Raw genomic sequence first — 23,939 nt, 5'->3', positions numbered from 1 at the left:
AATGTTCAGAATTATTTGGAGGGAGCAAAGAGATGAAGCAAGAAGGTAGTTATAAATATTAAGGTGATTAGTGCCTAAATTAGGTTGGTCATAATAGAGGGTAAAAAAGAAGAGACAAATGGAAAGATACAATTTGAAAGAAGGCTGGATGATTTGTAATTGAGAAAAGCTAGAATGTAATGAATAGGTGAGACAACATGGACCCCAATTGACAGGAAATTCAAGAAGGGTGAGTGTTTTTAGATGGAGGAAAGATAAGTACTGTGATTTAAAAAAAAGGGGGGGTGGCGTCATTTTTATGTATATATGTGTGCGTGAGCATGTGTATACATGTGTATATTGTTTTTAGACCTGTTAAATTTATTTGTGTCAGAGGCAGAATATTCAAGACGATGATAAATGTAAGGTCCCAGCCAGAATTCTTGGAATTATTTTGTTTGAAGGTAATAGTTGAAGTCTTAAGTCTTCAAAGAAGTTGGTATTTTAAAATAGTAGTAGATGCCAAATACTTTTCTGTTTATCATAGCCAGCAAATGAAACCTAGCAGAGAATTCAGTAAAGAAGACAGTAGACAAAGGGAAGAATTCAGCTGCATGATATGGTTACATAGAAACCAGGAGATGGGAGAAATTCAAGCAGCATAGATGGCCAACAATGTGAAATGCTTCAGAAACTCTTGTGATAGTGTCACATTGGCTACATTTTTTTTTTTAATTTTGTGTCTATCTAGTATATTTTAGTGAGATTTAATGAGAATTAAGTTAGCTAACTGATCATGAAATATGGTTATAGTATAAATTATTGTTTTAAAGCTGCATGTATACATATCCAGAACAAGAGCTTCATTCCTTTCAGCACAATAAACCTGTTGCTCTGTTAATATTTGAATATTCTGCCTCCAAAGTATCATTTTCCCTTTAGTCAAACTAATGAGTTTCATCCTTTGCTCTAAGGTAGATGGGTTTCCTCATGACTTCTGAAGAGTTCATTTCATATTGGTTTTCTTCATAGTCTGTTGTGTTTGCATATACTGTTGTGTGTATTCCCCACGCCCACCCCCCACCCAAGGTAAACTCATCAGAACTGCTTCAGTTAACACAGCTCTGGATTATACACTGGCATGCTCTCGGATTTTGCCACCGGTAATCTTCACTTGACAATTAGAGTCCATGATGATGTATAGCTCATGTGTATGCTATTTTCTCTGTCTAGAAAACCTTTACTCTTATTTCATAGCTGGGCTTTCCTGGGCCCTATTGGCACTGGGTATTCTCTGTGTTCCTGTAGCACTCTGCATATTGTACCCCTCTATACTTTGAACTTCTTAAGGGCAAGAACTGTTTATTTGGCATCAACTGTAGTGTTTGTAATGTTTTGTTTGTCAAGCTATGGTGAGAACAGAGATGGTCATCAAACTACTCTTTAAACCTTTTCATGAGTCTAAAACAGTCAATGATAATTTGTAAAAGGCCTTCTTCTCTTAACTCTTAAGGTCATAAACATATTCTGTCTAATGCTCTTACAATTTTGCTTTTGCATTTTGATTCTTAATCAGGTGTGTATGTATCTGTGATAAAGTAGGGCTCTTTATTTCTTTCTTATGAAGTCAGTTGTCCCAGTACTATTTATTGAATAGTTCTTTGTTTCCCCAGTGATATCAAATGCTTTTTTTAAAATCATATAGTCTTATATATACTTGAATCTATGTGGGGGAGGAAGAAACTTTCCTCTACCCACAAGGTTCTTTCATCTGGTCTAGTAATTAAATCTACATGAGAAAAATTAACAAGAGAAAAATAACCAAATTTAAATACATACGTGCATGTAAGAACCCACATACTTGAGAGAGTCAGAAACCCCACCTAAACGAGAGGTTCAAAGACAAAGGGAAAATGAGGTATATGTGCCATTCTAAGCTAAGGATCACTTGGGGTTTCAGAGAGGAGGAAGGCCATTGCAAGACTATACGAAGAGCGATGTTGAGTAATCAGAAGTTTGTCCTGTCCTATAACTCGTCATAAAAAGTTATTTCTGGTGATAACTCTTATTATGGGCAAAGCCCCAAATTTAAATTCTTTAAGAGAGAGCTGAAAGTTTCTCATGACCCCACGCGGTCTTGATTACATTCAGCTCAAAATAATTCACGTGCCACAGTGGCACATTTTTGGGGAGGCCTGTTCTGAACCCTACATCTATTTCTGGACTTTTTGTTTTATACTGTTGATTTAATTGTTCTTATGCCAATGCCATGTTTTAAATACTATAACTTTATAGTGTGTCTTAGCAGATGGTATGGCAAGTATTGTGTTTATTCTTTTTGAAAATTGGCTTTTGACTATTTTTCTCTGTTATTTTATATGAAATTTTAAGTTGGTTTGTGAAATTCCTTAATAAACCACTTTGTAATTTAGATTAAAGTTATATTGAATTAATATATTAACTTGTGAAGAACTGATGTCTCTTTTGTTTTCATTCCATGATAATCAGGTTTTACTAATGAACCTTTTAATGTAAGGTTTTATAGTTTTCTCCATCAAGTTCTTGCATAGTTCTGATTAGATTTTTTTCCTAGATACATTATAGTTTTTGATGCTACTGTGAATAGCTTATTGCTTATTACTGGTGTATAGGAGAGCTATATTTTTTTATCTTTTGTTCAACTATTATGTTAAACTCTTCAATATACCTAATAGTTTGGCACTTAATTCTCATTCTTTTTCTTGATAGATCATCATATTATGTACAGGTTTTTCTTTTTCCACTTTTATATCTTATCTATTTGTTTATTATATTTTCAGTTAAGCCCTCTAGAACTGTGTTGAATAAATGATGACTCCCAAACATCTCTTTTGAATCCTAACTTTAATAGGAATGTTTATAATTTTTATCTTTAAATAAGATGTTTACTAGAGGTTTCTGATAAAGTACTGTGGCAGCAACAGCAGGAGCTGCACTGATGAGAACAGTTGTTACCAATTTTTGAGTCTATACTATGAGCCAGTTAGATTCTAAGCACTTTATGTATTGACTTATTTAATCTTCACAAAAGTGCTAGTAGGTGGTATGTGGGTAGGTGTTGGTCTTATCTTCATTTTTACACATAAGAAAATTGGAAGTAAGGAATTGTGGGGACAGTCCCAGACAGCAGTTTCCAGGCTCTCGGCCTCACGTGGAAAGGTGCTGGCTCGGGTAGTAGATGGTCATCAACTGTGATTGGATGGCCATCAGCTGTTACCGGTCAGGCATTGGCCACTGATGTAACTGCTGTAGATATGTTGGTTGGTTGGTTGGTTGGCAGAGAAACGGACAGCAGATTGCGGGTCGTGTGGTTCCTGCTTCCTGTGTCTCCAACCCAGCCGCCAGCGAGACTATAGTGGTATGACTCCCATATCTATGGCTCCGTGGGTGTTCCTTTTTGGCCTCACCATGTCCTGCATTCTTATGTGGGGAGCGGGACCAGAGATCCCGCATGACAGGGTATTTCCTGAAGCCAATAATAAAATTAAATTAAATTTTAAAAGTAAGGGATATTAAATAACTTGCCTAAGGTGTTTTACAAAAAATAGAGAAGCTGGGATTTCAACACAGGCAGTCTAATTCCAGAGTCCATCCTCTTACCTTCTTTGTTATACTTCATCAAGATAAGAAGGATCTCTTTCAGTCTTAGTTTTCTGACATTTTGTTGTTATTTTTAAATTTTGAGTGAACAGTTGATTATTAGATGCTTTTCAAGAACTTTATGATTGTATAGTTTTCTTCTTTAATATATCAATAAATATAATGGGTAACATTGGTAGCTTTTCTTATGTTGAACCATACTTGTATTTTTAGCTAAATACTTGTTGGTATTTATGGGTTTGTTTTGTTTTCAAATGCATTGCTAACATAAATTTGCAAGTACTTTAATTAGGCTTTTCCACACCAGTATTTATAATAGTTTGACAACAGTATTATTGTGTAATTCTTGTTTGATTTGGACTTGCACTTGCACTTCTGGCAAAAATGGGGTAACAGGGATAAGATTTACCATCCTACCTGAAACAGCCATAAAACAGAAAAAAATATGTGAAACAGCAATAACCAAGAAACTGGACACTAGATGATGAAAGGCAATGATCTTGAGAGATGGGAAACAAATGAGGTGAACCCTGTAATGGCACCAGCCTACTACCTTGAGAACGTTTCCAGACCATGGCCCAGGCAGGGGGAATCCATGCCAAGCCCAGGGGACACTCTGAGCAGAAGAGATGGCGGGGACACCAAAGTGGCTTGAGTTCACAGAAGAGAATACAGGTATCCCCTGCTTTTCGAAAATTTGCTTTATGCCACTTCACTTTTACGAAAGACCTACATTAGGACATGTTTTCGCTCTCTGAAAGAAATCCAAAGAGGATTTTTGCTTTTCAAAAAAAGGCAAAAAGCAAAACTAGTGTTCAGGGTTTGTCTTGCAAGGAGCCCTTCTAGAGGCAGCAGCAGTGGCACTGCCAGGCTCCTTCCTCAGGAACTACACTCAGCATCTCAGCATCAAGCACCGTAGCTTTGAACTGTGTCTTGAGTGTGTGTTTTATCCCTGTTTTGTGCACCCACTACCAAGATGTGTACTATGGGAATTGCTTTTTCACTTTACACCATTTGGGCTTACAAAAACTTTATAGGAATGCTCTACTTTCAGACAGCGGGGGAAACCTGTACTGGAGAACTCTTGAAACAAGAATTCTTGAAAGCTGCAGAGGTCCCCTTTAACTCGCATCTGAGTACTGACCAGTGCCTGCATGTGAAGAAACTACCGAAGGCCTGGGAGAGAACCTCGTGAAGGAATTAGAGGTAGCAGTGCTTGGTGCTTCCTCAGGGTCAGGAATGGTACCTGTCCTCACCAGCCACATTGGAAAACATCTTGATTCATGAGACATTGTATAGAGTACACAGAAGTGTGTTGCCTCAGTGTAGGGAATGCTTAGCCCTAAATAGGCACTGCTCAACGTCCTACCCAGTGTATCTTAAAAGCAAGACCTGAAAGGGTCAGACCGTTTCCAAGTAACTTTAACGGTGTCTTGGAACAAAGTTTAAGAGTATTTATGGCAATATAAAAAAGATCTGACACCCAACAACATAAAATTCACAATGTATGACATCCAGTGAAAATTATCAGGCATGTAAAGAAGCATGAAGATACAGTGTATTATGAGAACAGTCAATCAGAATTAACCCAGAGCTGACACAGATGTTAGGATTGCCAGACAAAGACATTAAAATAAGTGTTATATCTGTCTTCTGTATGTTCAAGAAGTTGAGTTATAGAAGATATGAAAAAGACCCAAAATGAACTTCTAGAGATGAGAAATGCAATGTGTGAGATGAAAAAATGCACTAGATAGGATTAATGATATATTAGACATTGCAGAGGAAAAGATTAGTAAACTTAAAGACACAACAGTAGAAATTATCATAAATAAAACACAGAAAAAAAAGAAAAAAATGAACAGCATTAGTGACCAATGGGACTACTTCAAGCATCCTGAGATACATGTTGTTAGAGTTCTCAAAGAGGGGCAGAGACAGAAATATAGTTAAAGAAATAATGGCCAGAAATTTTTCCAGATTTGATAAACACTATAAACCAATAGACTCAGGAAGCTCAACAAACTCTGAAGCCCAAGAACTATGATGAAAACTAAACCAACGTGAATCAGAAAATTAGGATGCATGCTGGATTTAATCTGTGGACCATAGTTTGCCAACCTCTGTTCTAAAACACTATTTAATTTGCTTATGTTGCTTATTGTCTGTTATGGGTTGAAATGTTGAAGTTCTAAGCCTCCAGTACCTCTAAAGGTGACCCTGTTTGGAAATCGGGCTGTTGGGATGTAATTAGTTAAGATGTTTCTTTTGTTCCCTGCTGTGTTCCTAGCATCTAGAAACATACCCAGCATGGAAAGCACTTAATATATTTGTTGGACGAATGAATTGACTTCCTTGTTATGGGCAGGTGTATAGTAGTGTATAAATATACTGTAATCTAACCAGTCCCAACTTTTTGCATGGACATAAGCTTTCATGCCCCTTGGGAAAGTAGGGGTGGAATAGCTAAGTATATGGTAGCTGTATATTTAGCTATAGTCTTCTTTGGTGATGTGTCTATTCAGGTATTTTGCTCACTTTTTTATTGGGTTTGTTTTCTCATGTTTTGAAAATTTTAAACTATAATTTGTCTCTCAGTCTGGCTTGTCTTTTTATTCTCTTACAGTGGTTTTTACAGAGCAGAAACTTTCATTTTAATGAAGTCTAGTTTACCAATCAGTGTTGTATCTAAGAAGTCTTTGCCTAATCCAAATTCTCAAAGGTTTTCTCCTGTGTTTTCTAGTTGCAAGTTTTAGGTTTTACATTTGGGTCTGTGAACTATTTCAAATTAATTTTTGTAGATAAAGTTTTATTGGAACTCAGCTATGCCCGTTAATTTACATATTGTCTTTGGCTGCTTTAGCACTCCAATAACAGTTGACTAGTTGCAAGAGACCTTAAGGCCGACAAAGGCTAAATTATTAGGTTAGTGCAAAAGTAATTGCGGTTTTTGCAATTATTTTTAACCTTTTAAACCACAGTTACTTTTGTACCCACCTAATTTTTATTATCTGGCCCTTTACGAGAAGTGTTTGCCAACCTATTTTAGAAGGTGCTAAGTGCTATTGAGGGAAAAACAGGAAAGAGGATAAGCAATTCAGGGTGGTCAGGGAAGACCTGTGTGAGAAGGCAAATTTGAGCAAGGCTGCAAGGAATTAATCTTTACATACTGACTTAAAAAGATGCCCAATATATAGTGTTAAGTGGAAAAAGCAAGTTACAGAACATTATTGTGATCACATTTTTATAAAATAAGAAAGTATATATTGGTACAATATAGTTATAATACACACAGAGAAAATTTTGCAAGATATATGCACCCCTCTGCTCACTGCAGCATTACTAGTAATAGCCAAGATATGGAAGCAACCTAGATGTCCATCAACAGATGAATGGATAAAGAAGACGTGTATATAAACAATGGAAGGGCGGTTCGAGGGCTGGATGAAAAGGGTGAATATTCAGCAGTAAAAAAGAATGAAATCTTGCCATTTGTTACAACATGGATGAACCTTGAGTGCATTATGCTAAGTGAAATAAATCAGAGAACGAGAAATGTAATATGATCTCACTAATACTATGTGGAATATATAATAAATAAATAAACAAACAGACACACAGAGGTAGAGAAAAAGCTGATGGTTGCCAAAGCAGAGGGGGTGGGGAGATGGAATTTTTAAAAAGTTGTGTTGTTTTTCAAGGTTCAAATAATGACAACCATGCTGAACTAAAACAAAAACAAAAAAAATAATAATAGTTGTTATTGGTGAGATTATAGAGGACTTGCACATGACATATATTCAATTCTTATTTGAAAATTTAAAAGTAATTATTTGCATTTTAAAATATCAGTGCTATAAATTTAATTTCTTGTATGTTATTATATCAGAGGCTTAATATGTGTGACACAGTAATAAAGAATTCAACTTCTTGCCTAAGTTTGAAGTTACCTTGTTACATTTCAAAGAGGATCCACCACTACTTAATGCTAGAATTTAACTGATACTGAGCAAATCTTAAAATTAATTTTTACACCTCTGTGCATAAATAGTTTGACAGTTGAAGAGTCAGTATCCTTATCTTATACTAGTGGAAGACAAAAGGTATGATCCTGTTAAAGATTTGCTTTAACTGGTTTTGTTAAATTCAACAAAATTTCCCTTTCACATCTCTGTGACATTATACAGACATCAAGGAAGTTGGGATTAGGCATGCGGGAGCCGATAATGTTCCAAGTATGTATGCAAACGACAGTAGGATGTTTGAATACTCATACAAGTGTTTATGGGATTGTTTTCTGCTGAAGCTCAGAAGGTATCTAAAATAGGATATGTTCTGAAGACCTGAAAACCTAATAGCAGGCAGGAATTTAAGAAGTACACATATAATAAATATTACCAAAGTTGGTTTTCTGAACAAGGCTCTCTTTTTACAGTGAAACCCAATGAAAAGAGCATGACATTTGGAGGCGAAAAGCTCAGTTTCAAACCCCTGCTTCTTCACTTACTAATTTTATGATTTGGGTAAGTAACTTATCAATCTGGATTTTTGGTTTTTTTTGTAAAGTTCCAATAATTAATCCCTGCCATTCCAATCTGATAGAATGTACAATATCAAGAGTGAACCCTAAGGTGAACTACTGATTTGGGGTGATTATATTAGGCCAGTGTACGTTCATCAGTAAAAGGTGCCACTCTGGTGTTTGATGTTGATAATGGGGCCGACTATGCGTTCGTGGGGTCAGAGAGTATGTGGGAAATCTCTGTACCTTCCTCTCAATTTTGTTGTAAACCTAAAATTGCTCTAAAACAAAGTCTTAAAATAATCCCTGCCCTATCCACATGCTTCCCTAGGATTTTAGGAGACTCAAGTGAAATAATTTAAATGAAAGCACTTCTAATATACTAATATAAAATAGTATACGCAGGTGCTTGTTAGATATTATTAATTCATAATTAACACTAGTGGAATAGAGCAGAGTTGCATACTTTTTTAAATAACGTAATAGTAGGCACAACCAATTTTTTGCAAATTTATTCAAAGTAGCACTGTACTGTGTCTGACATGATATAAAAGATACTGTATTGAAATTTTTCCCATCCTGATCCCTGCTCAGCTTATTCATTCAGTAAACATTACTTTGCCTTCTATTTTATAATTGTAGTTCATTTATTAGGTACTATTCTACAATTAGAGTAGTAATGTTACTACAGTAAAGTTTATATTGGCATTCTTCCTCACATGCAGTGTAAATCTGAGTGTATTATTTGTCCTCGGGGCAAATTAAAAAGAAAAATGAAACTCAAAAATCACAATCCGTAGGTAATAAAAATAACTTTTAAAAGGCAATACTGTTAAATATTTATCAGTTATAACTCCACTACTTTTTCTCCCATTTGAGAAAAATCCATGGGAATGAAAGTGAATGAGGATGAACAACTATAGGTATGATCTTGAATTTGTTCTAATTTTTTAAGTAAAGCATTCATAAACTTTGTTACTTTAACATTAATGGTAGTGAATTACTTACGGTGCATCTTATAGCTCGTTTCAACACATTGTGTTGAACTATCATAGTTAAAGAATTGTTGCTGTAGAAGAACCATTCAGTTCTTGGAATAAACTTTTCCTATATCTATAGTTAGTGCCATGTTTTGGCTTCATAGAAGCTTCCAAGATAACATGCAGATTTCAAGGAAAATCAGTATATGCAATATGGGGTTGTAATGTATACATAGAAAATTCTGCAAGAGATGAGGAGAGACTTTTAAATTGACTATTTGCTGTCAACAGAATGATAGGAGGGGGAAAATAAGCAGAATACTGTCAATTTTGAAACAAGATGAGCCCCCATATGAAGTTGACTATATTGTATGTAATATAATATTTTAGAAGGTGCTAATTGTATCTCCAACTCTTAGGTTTCAAATATGAAATCAAGTTTGTTAATAGATGTTCCTTCGTCACATCTCAATGATAATCCTTTAAAAATTAGGAAACATTACTTTCTAGCTGTTAAAATGCGAAATCTACCCTTGTCTGTTTCCCTTTTAGTTGTGTTTCATGGCATCTGTGTTTCAGATAAATCTGATTGCTTTGATGTGATCATAAATACCTTTGTGGGACCTCTTGTTTCAGAGTTTTGTTTTAAGAATATAGTACATCAATAGAAAGATTGCCAGTTTTCAGGAACTATAGAAAAACCGCTCTACAGTGTGAACAAGGTATTTAACACGGTGGATGGTCAGGATGGCATGACCACAGGCTACTCTACCAACGTGCTCAGATATTTTTGTTTTGTTTGTTGTTTTCATGAACAGTTACGAAGTTATGTGATGTGGTGGACTTTTCTAATATGGGACTATTTAAAGTTGGGAAGTAAGGAATGAAACAAAGTGGAAGAAAATGGTTTCTGCAACTTCTTTTATACTTTTACCTGAGATAGTCTAACAGTTCATTATCAAATAAGTTTGTTACAGAGTGCCCGTTACATGGTTAGAGAGTACAAAAAGTCAAGTTAGTATTTAGATTTAATAAAAGAACACTGATTTCCAAATATAGTACTATGAAGTCCTCATCACGAAGTTAATAGTTTTATTTGGGAGAAAAAGTTTACACAACTATTTTTAAATTTAAATTGTATTTATTTTTTGACTAAGTGCTAAAGTCACATGGTACAGCATTGGAAAGGTGCAAAGCATATGCAGCAGAGTATGGTCTTCCTTCTGCCCTGCTGTCTCACACCCAGTGGGATCCAGGATTTGAATTTTTATTCTTCTAGACATATTTTATGCATATATAAGTAAATGAATGTGTGTTTTATCTTGTTGGTTTTGCCCACAAATATACAGTTCTGTACCTTACAATTTAGATATTACACATTTGTACATACAGAGCTTTCTTATTTTTATGGTTACATGTATGTTTGGATAGGCCATAATTTAGTCCCCTATTCATGAACATTTAGGTGGTTTCAAGCTTTTACAAGTTAAAAACTGCTGTAGTGAGTAACCTTGTACATGTGTTGTTTTGCTTACATCTGTAGGCTAAAATACTAGAAGTAGAATCATTAGATTTAAACATATTTGTATTTCATTTTTGGTCAATAGTGCTAACCTGGCCATACAACTTGTCTGGATACGTTTTATTTGTTTTTAATTGAGGCGTAATTCACAAACCATAAAATTCAGTTTTAGTTGTACAACTTATTTGGAAGGTTATGCTAGTTACACTTGAACCTGCAGTGTGTGAGAATCCCTTTAAGTTATAGTCTCCCAGCACTGTGTTGATAACGTTCGTTTTTATGTTTTTTCCAATACTGGAGGTGAGAATGATATCGGGATAGTTTTTGTTTGTTTGTTTACTATTTTTACTAAGTACAGCTTACATACAAGTCCACAAATCCTAAGTGTACAGTTCGATGAATTCTTAACCACCGTCCAGGTCAAGATACAGGACATTTGCAGCATCCCGTCTGCCCTCTTCCCCCCACGCACTCCCAAAAGATAACCACTTTTTTTATCTCTATCACCGCAGAGTGTTTGCCCTGATTTTGAACTTCATGTAAAGGAAATCATGTAGTGTGTACTTTTTTTTGGTCTGGTTTCTTTCTTCTTTGTTATATGTGAGATTCAGTCATGTTGTTGTGAGTACCTGTAATTCTTTTTCATTTCTGTGGTTCAGTTATTTGAATGTACAACAATTTATCTGTTCTACTGTTTGTGGATTTTTGCTTACTTCTACTTTTTAGCTTTTATGAATAAAACTTTTGTGAACACTCTTGTATATATCTTTTGGGGAAATTAAGCACTCCTTTCTTTTGGCTGTATGTACACCTTGTTTGGGTACGTGTTGTTTGTTTTTAATTGAGGTCTAATTTATAAACAATAAAATTCACCAGTTTTTAGTATAGAGTTTGTTAGGAAACAATTCCCCATTGGTCTCCTGCATTTCTGCAAATCTTACGAGTACAGCCCTGATTGCCTTTTTTCTAGATAATCTTTTCAAGGATGTTGGAAGATAGAAGTAGTGTCTCTTCATAGAGCAAAGGACAGGTTTGCTCACAGCCTTGGGAATCAGAGATAATGCCCCCTCCCGAGAAAAAGGTAGGCATACTTCCTGCCATTTTAAAAGAATCATGTTTCCTAAGCTTGGTCTTCTGTTCCTGTAATGCAACCCACTGTGCGTACAGGTGTTACCTGACTTCACAACACTATGTGGGAATTGGGGCTCAGGCAATCGGCACAAGAAGATGCTGATACTACTCTGACTACTGCTCCTGGTATGAGTAATAAGTCCTTCCTCCCTGACTCAAGAGTCTCATGTCTTCTGCTGGTATCCAAGGCACCGGCAGGCTAACTCATTAGCCTGTAAGTGGGGTAAAAATCGCAGCCTTCACCATTCTTGACACAATTGAGTGTATTTTGACAAACGTAGATACTTATTGTCACACCACAATCAGGTCAGACAACATTTCTATCTCCCTCAAAACTTCCTTTGTTCCCCTTTACATTTATCCCATTTCCCCACCTCATCCAACCCCTGTTCTGCTTTCTATCACCAGTTTTGCCATTTGTTGAATTTCCTATAATAGAATTATACAGTATATGGTCTCTTGCATCTGGCTCCTTTCATTCAGCATAGTGTTCCTGAGATTCATTCATACTATTGTATCTATCACTAGCTCATTTCCTTTTATTGAGGAGTGGTATTCTTTTGCTTGGGTAGTTGTTTATCCATTCACCAGTTGATGGACTTTTGGGTTCTTTCCAGTTTGGGACTGTTATGAATAAACCTGCTGTGAGCATTTGAGTATAAGTCTTTGTGTGGTTGTATATTTTTACTTCTCTTGGGTACATTCGTAGGAGTGGAAATGCGAAGTCCTATGGTGTGCTTTTAACTTGGTAAAGAATTGCCAAATTATTTTCCAGAGTGTGTAACATCTTGCATTCCTATCTGAGTAGTTTCGTTTGTTTTTTGTTTTTTTAATTAAAGTTTATTGGGTTGACAATTGTTAGTAAAGTTACAAAGATTTCAGGTGTACAATTCTGTAATACATTATCTGTATCTGACATTGTGTGTTCACCACCCAGAGTCAGTTCTCTTTCCATCACCATATATTAGACCCCGTTTACCCTCTTCTATAACCCCCTCCCTCCTTACCCTCTGATAACCCCTAAACTATTGTCTGTCTATGTCTATGAGTTTTTGTTCCTTCATTTGTTTGTCTTGTTCTTTTGCTGTTTTCAGTTTTATATACCACATATCAGTGAGATCATATGGTTCTTGACTTTTTCTCTCTTATTTCACTTAGCATTATAATCTCAAGATCCATCCATGTTGTCACAAATGGTCCTATTTCATCTTTTCTTACCGCCAAATAGTTTTCCATTGTGTATATATACCACAACTTCTTTATCCAGTTATCTATCGAAGGACATTTTGGTTGTTTCCATGTCTTGGCCGCCGTAAACAAAGCTGTAGTGAACATTGGAGCACACGTGTCTTTATGGATAAATGTTTTCAGATTTTTTGGGTAGATTACCCAGGAGAGGGATTGCTGGGTCATATGCTAATTCTATTCGTTATTTTTTGAGGAACCTCCACACTGCCTTCCATAATGGCTGCACCAGTCTGCATTCCCACCAACAGTGTATGAGGGTTCCTTTTTCTCCACAGTCTCTCCAACACTTGTTACTATTTGTCTTGTTGATGATAGCCATTCTGACTGGGGTGAGGTGATATCTCATTGTGGTTTTGATTTGCATTTCTCTGATGATTAGTGATGTTGAGCATTTTTTCATATGTCTATTTGCCGTTTGTATGTCCTCTTTGGAGAAATGTCTCTTCAGGTCCTCTGCCCATTTTTCAATTGGGTTGTTTGTTCTTTTGTTGTTGAATTGTATGAGTTCCTTGTATATTTTAGATATTAGCCCCTTATCGGAGGCGCTGTTTGCAAAAATCTCTCATTCAGTTGGTGGCCTCTTTATTTTGTCCATGGTTTCTTTTGCTGAAGCAGAAGCTTTTCAGTTTGATATAGTCCCACTCATTTATTTTAGCTTTTACTTCCCTTGCCTTTGGAGTCAAATTCATAAAATGCTCTTTGAACCCAACATCCATAAGTTTAGAACCTATGTTTTCTTCTATGCAGTTTATTGTTTCAGGTCTTATGCTTAGGTCTTTGATCCATTTTGAATTAATTTTGGTACATGGTGACAGATAGCAACCCAGTTTTATTCTTTTGCACGTGGCTTTCCAATTCTCCCAACACCATTTATTGAAGAGGCTGTCTTTTCTCCATTGTATATTTTATGCTTCTGTGTCAAAAATTATCTGTCCATATTTATGTGGTTTCATTTCTGGGTTCTCAGTTCTATTCCATTGGTCTTTGTGTCTGTTTTTCTGCCAGTACCATGCTGTTTTGATTATTGTTGCCCTGTAATATAAGCTAAAGTCAGGGAGTGTGATATCTCCAGTATTGTTCTTTTTTCTTAAGATTGCTTTGGCTATTCAGGGTCTTTTGTGGTTCCAAACAAATCTGATGATTGTTTGTTCTATTTCTTTTAAAAATGCCATTGGATTTTGATGGGGATTGCATTAAATCTGTGTATTGCTTTGGGTAATATGGCCATTTTAACTATGTTGAGTCTTCCAATCCATGAACTTGGAACTGTCTTCCCATTTCTTTGTCCTATCTGAGTAGTTTTAGTTTTCATCTTTCATTATGAGTGAAGTTGAAAGTATCATTTCATACATTTGAGTTACTTGTATTTCCTTTTCTAAAAATTGCCTATTCAACTCATCTTGCCTGTTTTTCAATAAGGTGTTGGAATTTTTTAGTGATTTGTAGGCATTCTTCATATATCAGGGTATTATTTTTGGTCATGCCATGAGTTACAAACTTTTTTTTTTCCATTTTGTCAAGTAACTTTTGAGGTTTTTTATGGTGGGTTTTGCCATGCAGAAATTTGTCTCTCTGAAGTTCTCAATCTCAGAGTATTTACTAATAGTGCAGAATTGTTCTTTGAATTCGCCGTAAAGTATAAATTGTTTTCCAGCAGTATTTTACATAGCCATAACTTCAATGGGAATAAAGAAAAATGTTCTGAAAACTTGAATTTGTTTTCTACATTCTTACAAGAATTTTACCAACTTTTAGAAAACAGCTCTACAATGAGAACAAAAGAACTTTAGAAATTGTGCCCTAATATATGTGTAATAAGAGAAAAATATTATGTGTGTGTTTTACAGAAGTATCCATGCAAGATGTTGACACTGCAAACTTGGACAGTGCAAGCCTTGTTTGTTTTTCTCAGCACTGAATCTTTAGGTAAGCTTCATGAAATGCCCTACCTTCCAACCCCACAAGTTAGATTTATTAATTATATAATTATGTAATTAAACTTACATATTCTTTCTAAGGTCATTATTAAGAGTCTACTGTCTTATGATTTTAAAAAGTAAAAATACTCTTGATAAATTATAATTTGTGTAATTTGAGTTGAAACAGTCACTCAGTAATCCTAAATGTTGTTTAGCAGTACTAACAATAACTTTAAGGTGGAGAAGGAAAAGATGCTGTTTGGTTTTTTTGTTTTTTGTTTTTTTTTTCTTTTTTTTAAATAAAGAAATAGGAGGAAATCTGTTAACTTTTAGCACTTCACTCCTTAATGGCCAAAGGTGTCGCTGAGCCGCAGTGTTATTGTGATCAGAATAAAGAGGTCACTGACCTACCACAGTGCTGCTCAGGCTGGCTCACAGCCTGGTGCCTGTCTGAGAACTGGTTGTCAGTGGTCCACAAGGAGCTAAGTACAGAAATGAAGAATAAATGTTTAGAAACTCTTTTAACAATTTCACATAGCTGTGACATCCACGAATGTAATCAGTGGACTTGTCTCATGGAACTTAGTATAGAACAAAAGTATAAATTTGTGAAACATTGGTGGGGGAAACCAAACGGGTCCTTCACACGTAGTTTGAGAAGCACTGCTCTGAATCAACGCCTCTCCAAATCCAGGAATGCAGCTTCCTTTTGAACACCAAGCGACACAAAGTTTATGTTGAAAATCTTTCTTATTTAGAAAGTCTTTCCTTATTCTTGAATCCCAATTCTCCTCCTTGTAACTTTTTTCTATTAATCCAAGTTCTAGAGTTGAACCACTTTCCCTTCCCACTGTTCAACTCTTCAAGTATTGAAGGACTGCTTTCATGTGTCTATAAGCCTTCTCTTCCCCAAACTAAACTTACAGTCATTCTGTATAGCACTTGGCTTCCAACACTGTGTGTGCTGATTACCCTCCTGATTTTCCTCTTGGTTGCCCATATCACATTTATCTCTCCCACGTATCAGCTTTAAGCCTTTGGCCAGTTACTTAATCTGTGCTTCAGTTTCCTGGTCTGTAAGATGGAGTTAATAATGGTTCCTACCTCCTAGGGTTATTGGGAGGATTAAATGAGTTAATATACAGAAGGCATTTGGGCAACACCTTTATAATAAGCATTATAAAAAGGATAGTTATATATTATTAAGATTTGAATAAAATGCACTTAAGAAAAATAAATATAATACAGTGCTAGACATGATCTGAATATGGTGACTTTATTACTTGGATCTGAACATCATTTTTATTAAAACAACATAGTTTTGTTTGTTTGTTTGTTTGGTTGGTTGCTTTTTTTGCCAGCTAATATACACTATAGTTTCATGTCAGGCTACTTAACTTGGCAGTGAAAATTCTTAGATTGTTTTCACATGAATTAAGCCATTTCTCCCTTACCCTATATTTATTTCTTACCAACCTAAATAGGAGATATTTTCCTCTTTTGCAAAGTACGTTATATTAGTTTTAGCCTATTGGTCTAATCTTTCAACATAATTTTGAATCCTAACATTATCATCCAACGTGTTGGCAGTCCTTCATAGTCTTGTTTTTCTAATTTGCTAAGTGTTTATGTCTCACTGTCTCTCTGTTTTCCCCTGAGTTGTTGAGTAGTGTTGAAAATAACAGGATTACATTATCTATTGCTTCCTCAAATTACTCCAACACTCCATGGCTTAAAAATGACAGTAATTATTATTTCTCATGGTTTATGTGGATCAGGAATACAGATAGACACAGCCAGACTGATTCATCTTTGCTCCATGATTTCTGGGACCTCAGCTGGACTATTCAGATTGGGGGCTGGAGTCATCCAAAGGCTCATTCCTTTACATGTCTGGTATTAACCCCAGCTGTAGGCTGAGGGCTTTGCTGGGACTGTTGGCCAGAACACCACATGTGGTCTTGGCTTCCTTACAACTTCTGGCTGGCTTTCCAGGGCAAATGACCCAAGAGAACAGAGAGCTAGTCGGAAGTTGTATCCTATTAATGGTCTAGCCTTGGAAGTCACATTGCTTACTCTGTTGGCTGAGGCAGACATAAGCAGCCACACAGATCTGAGGGCGGGAGGAGAATACAGACCCCACTTCTTTGTGGGCAGAATGTCAGTCACATCGTAAGAAGAGCACGTGGGATGGGATAAATAGGTATATAAGGGTGACCATCTTTGGAAAATACAATCTGCCCCAAGGACTAAGGGCACTTCTATATATTCTACTCAAGACCTCCTTCTCATTGACTTTTTTCTTAGTATTTTATATATATTTTTATACATGTAAACATGTAAATATATATTATAAACATGTTTTATATTTTTATATATTATATATATATTTTGTGTATATATACACACATATATACATATATATGTCATCAATTAAAAATTTATTAGTTTGAACCTATGAAATTTCTGTTTTTGTAGGTCAACAACAGCTAAATATCAGTTTTCAGTGTTCATTCTAATATTTGTTATAGTATATTTTAATCCACATTTCATCTTGTACATATGAATACCCCAACTAATTTTATCAAATACCTTTTTTTAAATTAAAAAAAGCTATAATTTAATCTCCAGTAGCCTGGTAGCTCTATAAAAATGGGATTACTTTGGCATGGGATGGTTTTAACATGAGCTTGTGTTTCACTTCACTTGCCCATTTCTAGTATTTCTGTTATACTATGTGATTAAAAATTATTAATATTGAGTCTCTGGTTATGTCTTCTGTTTATAATATTCTAAGTTATATTTCATATTTACTGTTTCCAGTAATTACTTTAGAGAAAGTGAAACAGAAGTGATTTTACCAAGGAATAAAGTGAGGTCTAGGGAGTTGGAAGAACTGGCCCAGCATCACAGAGTAACTTATTAGTTCCCTACAAGATGAAGTTTTATGCACTTGGAAATTTAGAGTTAGACGTGCACTGGGACATGTATAAACAAAGGCAAGGTCATGTAAACAGGCCACATTATAAGTTTTGAAATAAAGAAATACACATTCCGACTCTGGGCCCTGTAGCCTTTATGAGAGGTGCCAGGATTCCATTTAGCAATACAATTTTGGCTGCAAAATCTGTTTTTAATTCTTCCTGCTTACTTTGAGAGATACAGAATAAGAAAAGCTGTTTAGCTTTTTAAGGTATTTTAATCCTCTGTGTGATCTAGCTTGAAACCAAGTTGGGATTTGGAAGAGTTTGGTTGATAATTTAGGTTGACTATGAAAATATCTCAGGTTTCTTTATAAATTAAGGAGTTGAAGTAAATGATCTCCAAGTTTCTTCTCAGATTCATAATTTGTCGTTCTGTGTGTTTTACCTTAACTGCTAGAACCCCCCCCCCCCCCCCGCAAGGGAACCTTTCAAATCCTATCAGTGTGGCTAGATTACTTTTGTCTGGAGACTAATAATGATAATAATACTACCATTTATTGGAGGCCTATTGAGTACCAGGCATTGCAGGAGGTGTTTTACATAAGTAATTTCTAATCTCAAAAAACTCTTTAAGATAGCCATTATTAACTTTATTTTCCAAGTGAGAAAACAAGCTTAAGTAGGGTGGGTAACCAACTACCCAAGAACCCATTGGCAAATGGGATTCACTAAGGAAAGCTACCTTAAAACTCTGGACAGTGAGGCTAGAGAAAGAGAATAGAATCTTGTTAATTAGTTGGGAATTTTACCTTGATGAGTATAGGTAGCCATTAAATAATTTACAATAGGGAAATGGCATAATAATTTTTGAATAGTAACTCTAGCAGAAGTATGTAGGATAAACTGGAAGGTAGTCAGACTGTCATATAATCTGATGGTCTGAGCTTTAGCAATCAAAATAGGGTTGGTATACATATTACGAGTGTAGAACCAACAAGATTCAGTGCAATATCGTTAAGTTGGAGGAGCCTAATTAGAGATGTTGAAAGTGACTGCAGTGTATCTGGCCTGGATGACTGGATGGGAATGGTGCTACTAGCAGAGATAGAGAAATAAAAATAAGTTTGAAAGGGGCTGTGATGCATATCGTTTTAGAAATGCTCATTTTAAATACCTATTGGACTATCTCAGGTAGATATGTCTTGTAGCTGTTGAAAACAAAGAGCTAGGGATAGGGGTTTAGATGCCATAATATGGAGTAGGGGACAGTTAAAACATATAGTTGTGTTTAATTTTTTTATACAGTGTGATTTTTTATTTTTTAATATGGGATTTTATTCTATACACTTACTGTTAAAACTAATATATTTGGTCATCTTGTTCTATTCATTCTGGTTTTTGTTCCTTTGCTATTTCCTTTTTTGTCTGAATTTTTATATTTGAACAATGTATACTCTCCCTCCAGGCCCCAGTCACACCCCCAGCAGCATTGAGGACTGGAGAGGAGTAGAGACTACCAATGTCTTTTCTGGGGGGTTTATTTAGACCCTGGGTCTGAATGGAGGAACAGGATTGGTGGTGGAGCAAATGAACCATGCTGCAGACAGCCTGTGTTTCCTAAAGCAGAATATTATAAAAAGGGCTGAAGCTTGCATAGGTTTTTCTTTTATTATTATCTTTTTAATCCAGCTCCATCTTCCTTATAATTTGAGTATTTCTTTACAAATTTTGGCTTTGAATTCTGACCATATTTTCTTTTCTTTTTCTGTGTCTTTAGAGATATTTTAGAGAAGATTGAGGGACTGCATTGATACAAACTATTATTTTGTACCAGAAAAATTCAGTTCATTTTTATATTTTCTATTATTATTCCTTTTCAGGTGAACTTCTAGATCCATGTGGTTATATCAACCCTGAATCTCCAGTTGTACAACTTGGTTCTAATTTCACTGCAGTTTGTGTGCTAAAGGAAAAATGTATGGATTATTTTCATGTAAATGCTAATTACATTTTCTGGAAAACAAACCATGTTACTATTCCTCATGAACAATATACTGTCATAAACAGAACAGCATCTAGTGTCACTTTTAGAGATATATCTTTATTAAATATTCAACTCACATGCAACATTCGTACATTTGGACAGATTGATCAGAACGTTTATGGAATCAGAATAATTTCAGGCCGTAAGTTTTGTTTTTGTCTTATTTCAGACTTTGTCATGACTGTTGAATTACATTTTTAATGTTGTATGTTGGTCTTTATGAAATGCAGTGACTTGTTGGCTCAGTGACTTTTGGAAATATTTATTTTTTAAAAAATAAGCTTAGAAGTGGAACTACAGTTTCATTACTAATATACAAAAAAACATAAAGAGTAACGCAAGTTTTATACTTCCTGAAAGCCAAGTATCTGTCAGTTTTCTAGAAAAATCTTTCGACAAACCCCTGAAAGAGTATTGTTGAATTGAAATCTGTGCATTTATTCATAATAACTTTGGATACTCCTTAATTGCTGAGAGAATGTACATTAAGCAGCCACCTGAAGAAGGCAAATAAGTACTGGAGAAAGTCTTCTTGTCAAAGTAAATAAGTGAATTTAATATGATCTGAGAGTGGATTACCAAATTTGTGGATAACCCAAAATTATAATTTTTCCATTTGCTTTTATTTTAGGAGAGTTTGGGAAAGCAATAGAAAGAGACATATAAATGAATCATTTTTGCTTATATTTAGTTGCCTCTTACTAACATGCAAATGTTACTTTTTAAAATACACTTAATGGAGAAATCAGTTAATATTGTTACCCAGTTATAAATGAAAATTGACTTTATGTAGAAAATTAATTTGAACCGTACTAGTTAGTGATAGTTATGATAGAAAATGTATATTAATGTCTAAAAAGGAGTTTGAGTTTAAATAAATTAATTTTTTAGGTACCATTCTTTCATTATATCCATACTTTTGGCTTGAGTTTCTTTTTTCTAATTTAGGTTGTAAATGTCTTGGGGTATTAAGTTGCATGTTATTTGTGGATATATAAAGCTTTTTGAAAATTGCTCATTGTTCTTTTTTAGTGCCTCCAGAAAAACCCAAGAATTTGAGTTGCATTGTGAAGGAAGGAGAGAAAATGACATGTCAGTGGGATCCTGGAAGGGAAACATACCTGGAAACAAACTTCACTTTAAAATCTGAGTGGCAAGTTATTTCAAGTTTGTCATATATTCAATTAAGTTAGTCATTTGTGCTGGAATTTTTATTTTGTCATACAATAATATTAAATGCAAATTGTTAAACGTTTTATTTAATCTTTTATTTTACAACATCTGAAACATAAAAATAGAAAGAATTGTATAATAAATCCCCATGTGCCCATCTTCCAGCTTCAATAATAACCAGCTCTTGACCAGTCTTATTTTATATGTACTCCACCCCAGATTGTCTTAAAGAAAACTTCAGTCATCTCATCCATAAATATTTTAATACATATCTCTAAAAGATAAGGACACTTTAAAAAAAGAAATGTAGCTACATACCACTATTACACCCAAATATAATTGAAAATACTTTAACATTGTCACATTTTCACTTAGTAGTCAGATTTTCCCAGATGTCTCTTGAATATATATGTGTTTTTTACATTTGTTCAAATCAAGATCTAAATTATCTCCATACATTGCAGATTGATATGTCTTGTAAATCTATCTTAACCATAGGTTCCATCTACTTCTCTCTTTGCAATACAGTTGTTAAAAATAAGTTATTTACTGTTTAACATATTCCTCTGTCCCTTTATTTTCTAAAAATTGCTATTAGATCTAGACACTTGAGATCAAATTCAGCTTTTACTTTTATTTTATTTTTTTGAAAAATAGTAAATAGGAGTGATGTGTACTTATATCTGGAGCCACCACATAATGTTTGATTGTTTTTCCAGTACCAAGATTGAGCAGTGATTTCAGGTGTTGTCAGCCTGATTCATTCATTATAAAATTCCCCATTAGTTTTTTCAAACATAAACAGCGAAAGAATTTTACAGTGAAGGCTTATATACACCCATCACCTAGATTCTACAATTAACATTTTACTATATTTGCTTTATCACGTATCTGTTTATGCGTCCTCTCCATCCATCAATCCATCTCTTTTATGCATTCCAAAGTGAGTTGCAGACATTTGTATCTCACCCTTAAAATTTTAGCATATACAGCATTAATTAGATATAATTAACTAGGTATGTTTTTGTTTTTAGGTAAAATTTATGTATATCTTAAAATGTACTTACATATCTTAAATGTGTCATTCAGTGAGTTTTGACTAGTGCATACACCTGTGTAACAAACCCGTCAAGATACAGGACATTACTAACACTCTCAGAAAGTTCACGCATGCCCCTTTCTAGTCAATCCCAGCCACCACCCTGTCCCTCCAGGCAATTCCTTGTCTGCTTTTCTTCACTATAGATTTTTGCCTGTTCCAGAATGTCCTATAAATGGAATCAGACAGTATTTGCTCTTTTGTGAAAGGTTTTTATGACTCAGCTGAATGTTTTAGAGATTTAACCATGTTACTTCCAAATAGCTTTTTTACTTAAAGGTTTCAGCAGTTATCAGTGATCACTATTTGTATGTGAGGTGCACAGTAGTGGTATTCTTTTTGTTTTTAACCTGAAATACTTAAAACTTTCTTTTATCAACTATTGGTTACTTTGAGGTACAGTTCATATAAGAGAAACAAAATGGTGTTAATATTCCCCTTTTTTAACCAGTTTTATAATGAATTGGTTCCCTGGTATCTTACAAAGGTAGATAATGAAGAGGTTTTCCCCTCATTATGAATTCATATTTTAAAATATTTCATGTGTTTCAATACATTATGGTTATCATTCTTCTTGATACTTAAATTGTCCCACCTTTGGTTAGTGGAAACTTATTTAGATTGGCTCATCCTTTTGACACAGCTTCATTAGTCTTTGATGATCAGCTTCCTTGGTTTCTGATATGACGTGGTTTTCCAGGTTCATCTTGATATATTTCTTGCCCCAGACCTAAAACTAATCTCTTCCCTAGTAGCTAGCCATGGTTCCATTTAGTGTGAAATATTATTTACAGACTACAGTTTGGGTGGTAGGGAAACTTGTTGCTACTGGTTTGTCATTGTTTTATAGGCCTTTTCAGTGAAATCCTAAAAATAATTTTAAGATTGTTTTTCTTTCACTAAAGATATAGTTAAATTACTATATTGAAGATACTTGAAATAGTTCTATGTGTTATCCCGCCAACTCAGTACAAGAGTTCATGTTTCGTTTTGCTCTTATTTTTAGGAATTTTCTTAAAATTATAAACTAGTTAATCCAAAAGGTCAGATTTATAAAATAAGGTATATTAACAGAAGTCTCAGTTCCCTGTCTCTTGTACCTTATTTCCTCCCTCCCTCTATAACTATTTTGGTTTGGTTTGGTTTTGATTTATCATTTCTATTTAAAAAAATAATGTGTATGTATAGGTATTCTTAATTAATACATAATTTAAACATATGTAAGTCCTAGAGACTTACTTTATGCTAAGTGAACTAAGTCAGACAGAGAAAGACAAATGCCATATGATCTCATTTATATGTGGAATTTAAAAAGTAGAATAAATGAGCAAACTAATGAGGGGGGAAAAAACATATGTAAGTAAATGCAATAGCATCATTTGAAACTTTTCTGTAGTGGTAGAAATCAGAAAGTGGTTGCCTGGATTCAGCTGGAAAGAGGCTAAGAGAACTTTCTGGGATGAAATTTTTATCCCCATCCTATCTTCTCCAAGCATATTGTGCTTAGAAAAGCATATAGTGCTTAAAAACATTGCTGGTGCAGTAAGGATTCTGTTTCAAAAAAGGAAAGAAACAGTAAATAGACAAAATACAGACCACAGGAAATAGATAATTTTTGTAGAAGGGTCAACAGGGATAGAGCATAACATTCTAAATGTAATATTCTTGGAGTAAAATTTGAAAATACTTTTGTGTTTAATATACAAATTAAACTCAGTTTTACAGAAAAGCAGGTTTTTAAGAATTTTGTTTTTAGTTA

At 34.7% G+C, this 23,939-nt stretch overlaps 1 protein-coding gene across 6 annotated transcripts in view; it reads left to right on the top strand.

Moving 5' to 3' along the window:
* The window catches only part of IL6ST (interleukin 6 cytokine family signal transducer), a 47,128-nt gene that overhangs the window by 3,470 nt on the left and 19,719 nt on the right, over nt 1-23,939 (top strand). Inside the window, exons 2-6 of one of the 6 annotated variants that reach the window (XM_019743225.3) lie at nt 8,054-8,141; nt 11,613-11,723; nt 14,869-14,947; nt 19,745-20,050; nt 20,941-21,061. In XM_019743225.3, the coding sequence (XP_019598784.1) occupies nt 11,703-11,723; nt 14,869-14,947; nt 19,745-20,050; nt 20,941-21,061 (527 nt within the window). In that variant the 5' untranslated portion in view covers nt 8,054-8,141; nt 11,613-11,702. The remainder of the gene's footprint in view (nt 1-8,053; nt 8,142-11,612; nt 11,724-14,868; nt 14,948-19,744; nt 20,051-20,940; nt 21,062-23,939) is intronic. The other 5 variants (XM_074328937.2, XM_019743234.3, XM_074328938.2 and 2 more) reach the window with 5 other exon arrangements.

The sequence above is a fragment of the Rhinolophus sinicus genome, chromosome 3 (assembly GCF_057876585.1).
Source record: "Rhinolophus sinicus isolate RSI-liver-muscle chromosome 3, RSI-T2T, whole genome shotgun sequence".
Taxonomy (NCBI): domain Eukaryota; kingdom Metazoa; phylum Chordata; class Mammalia; order Chiroptera; family Rhinolophidae; genus Rhinolophus; species Rhinolophus sinicus.
This window is presented reverse-complemented; position numbering and strand designations above follow the sequence as displayed.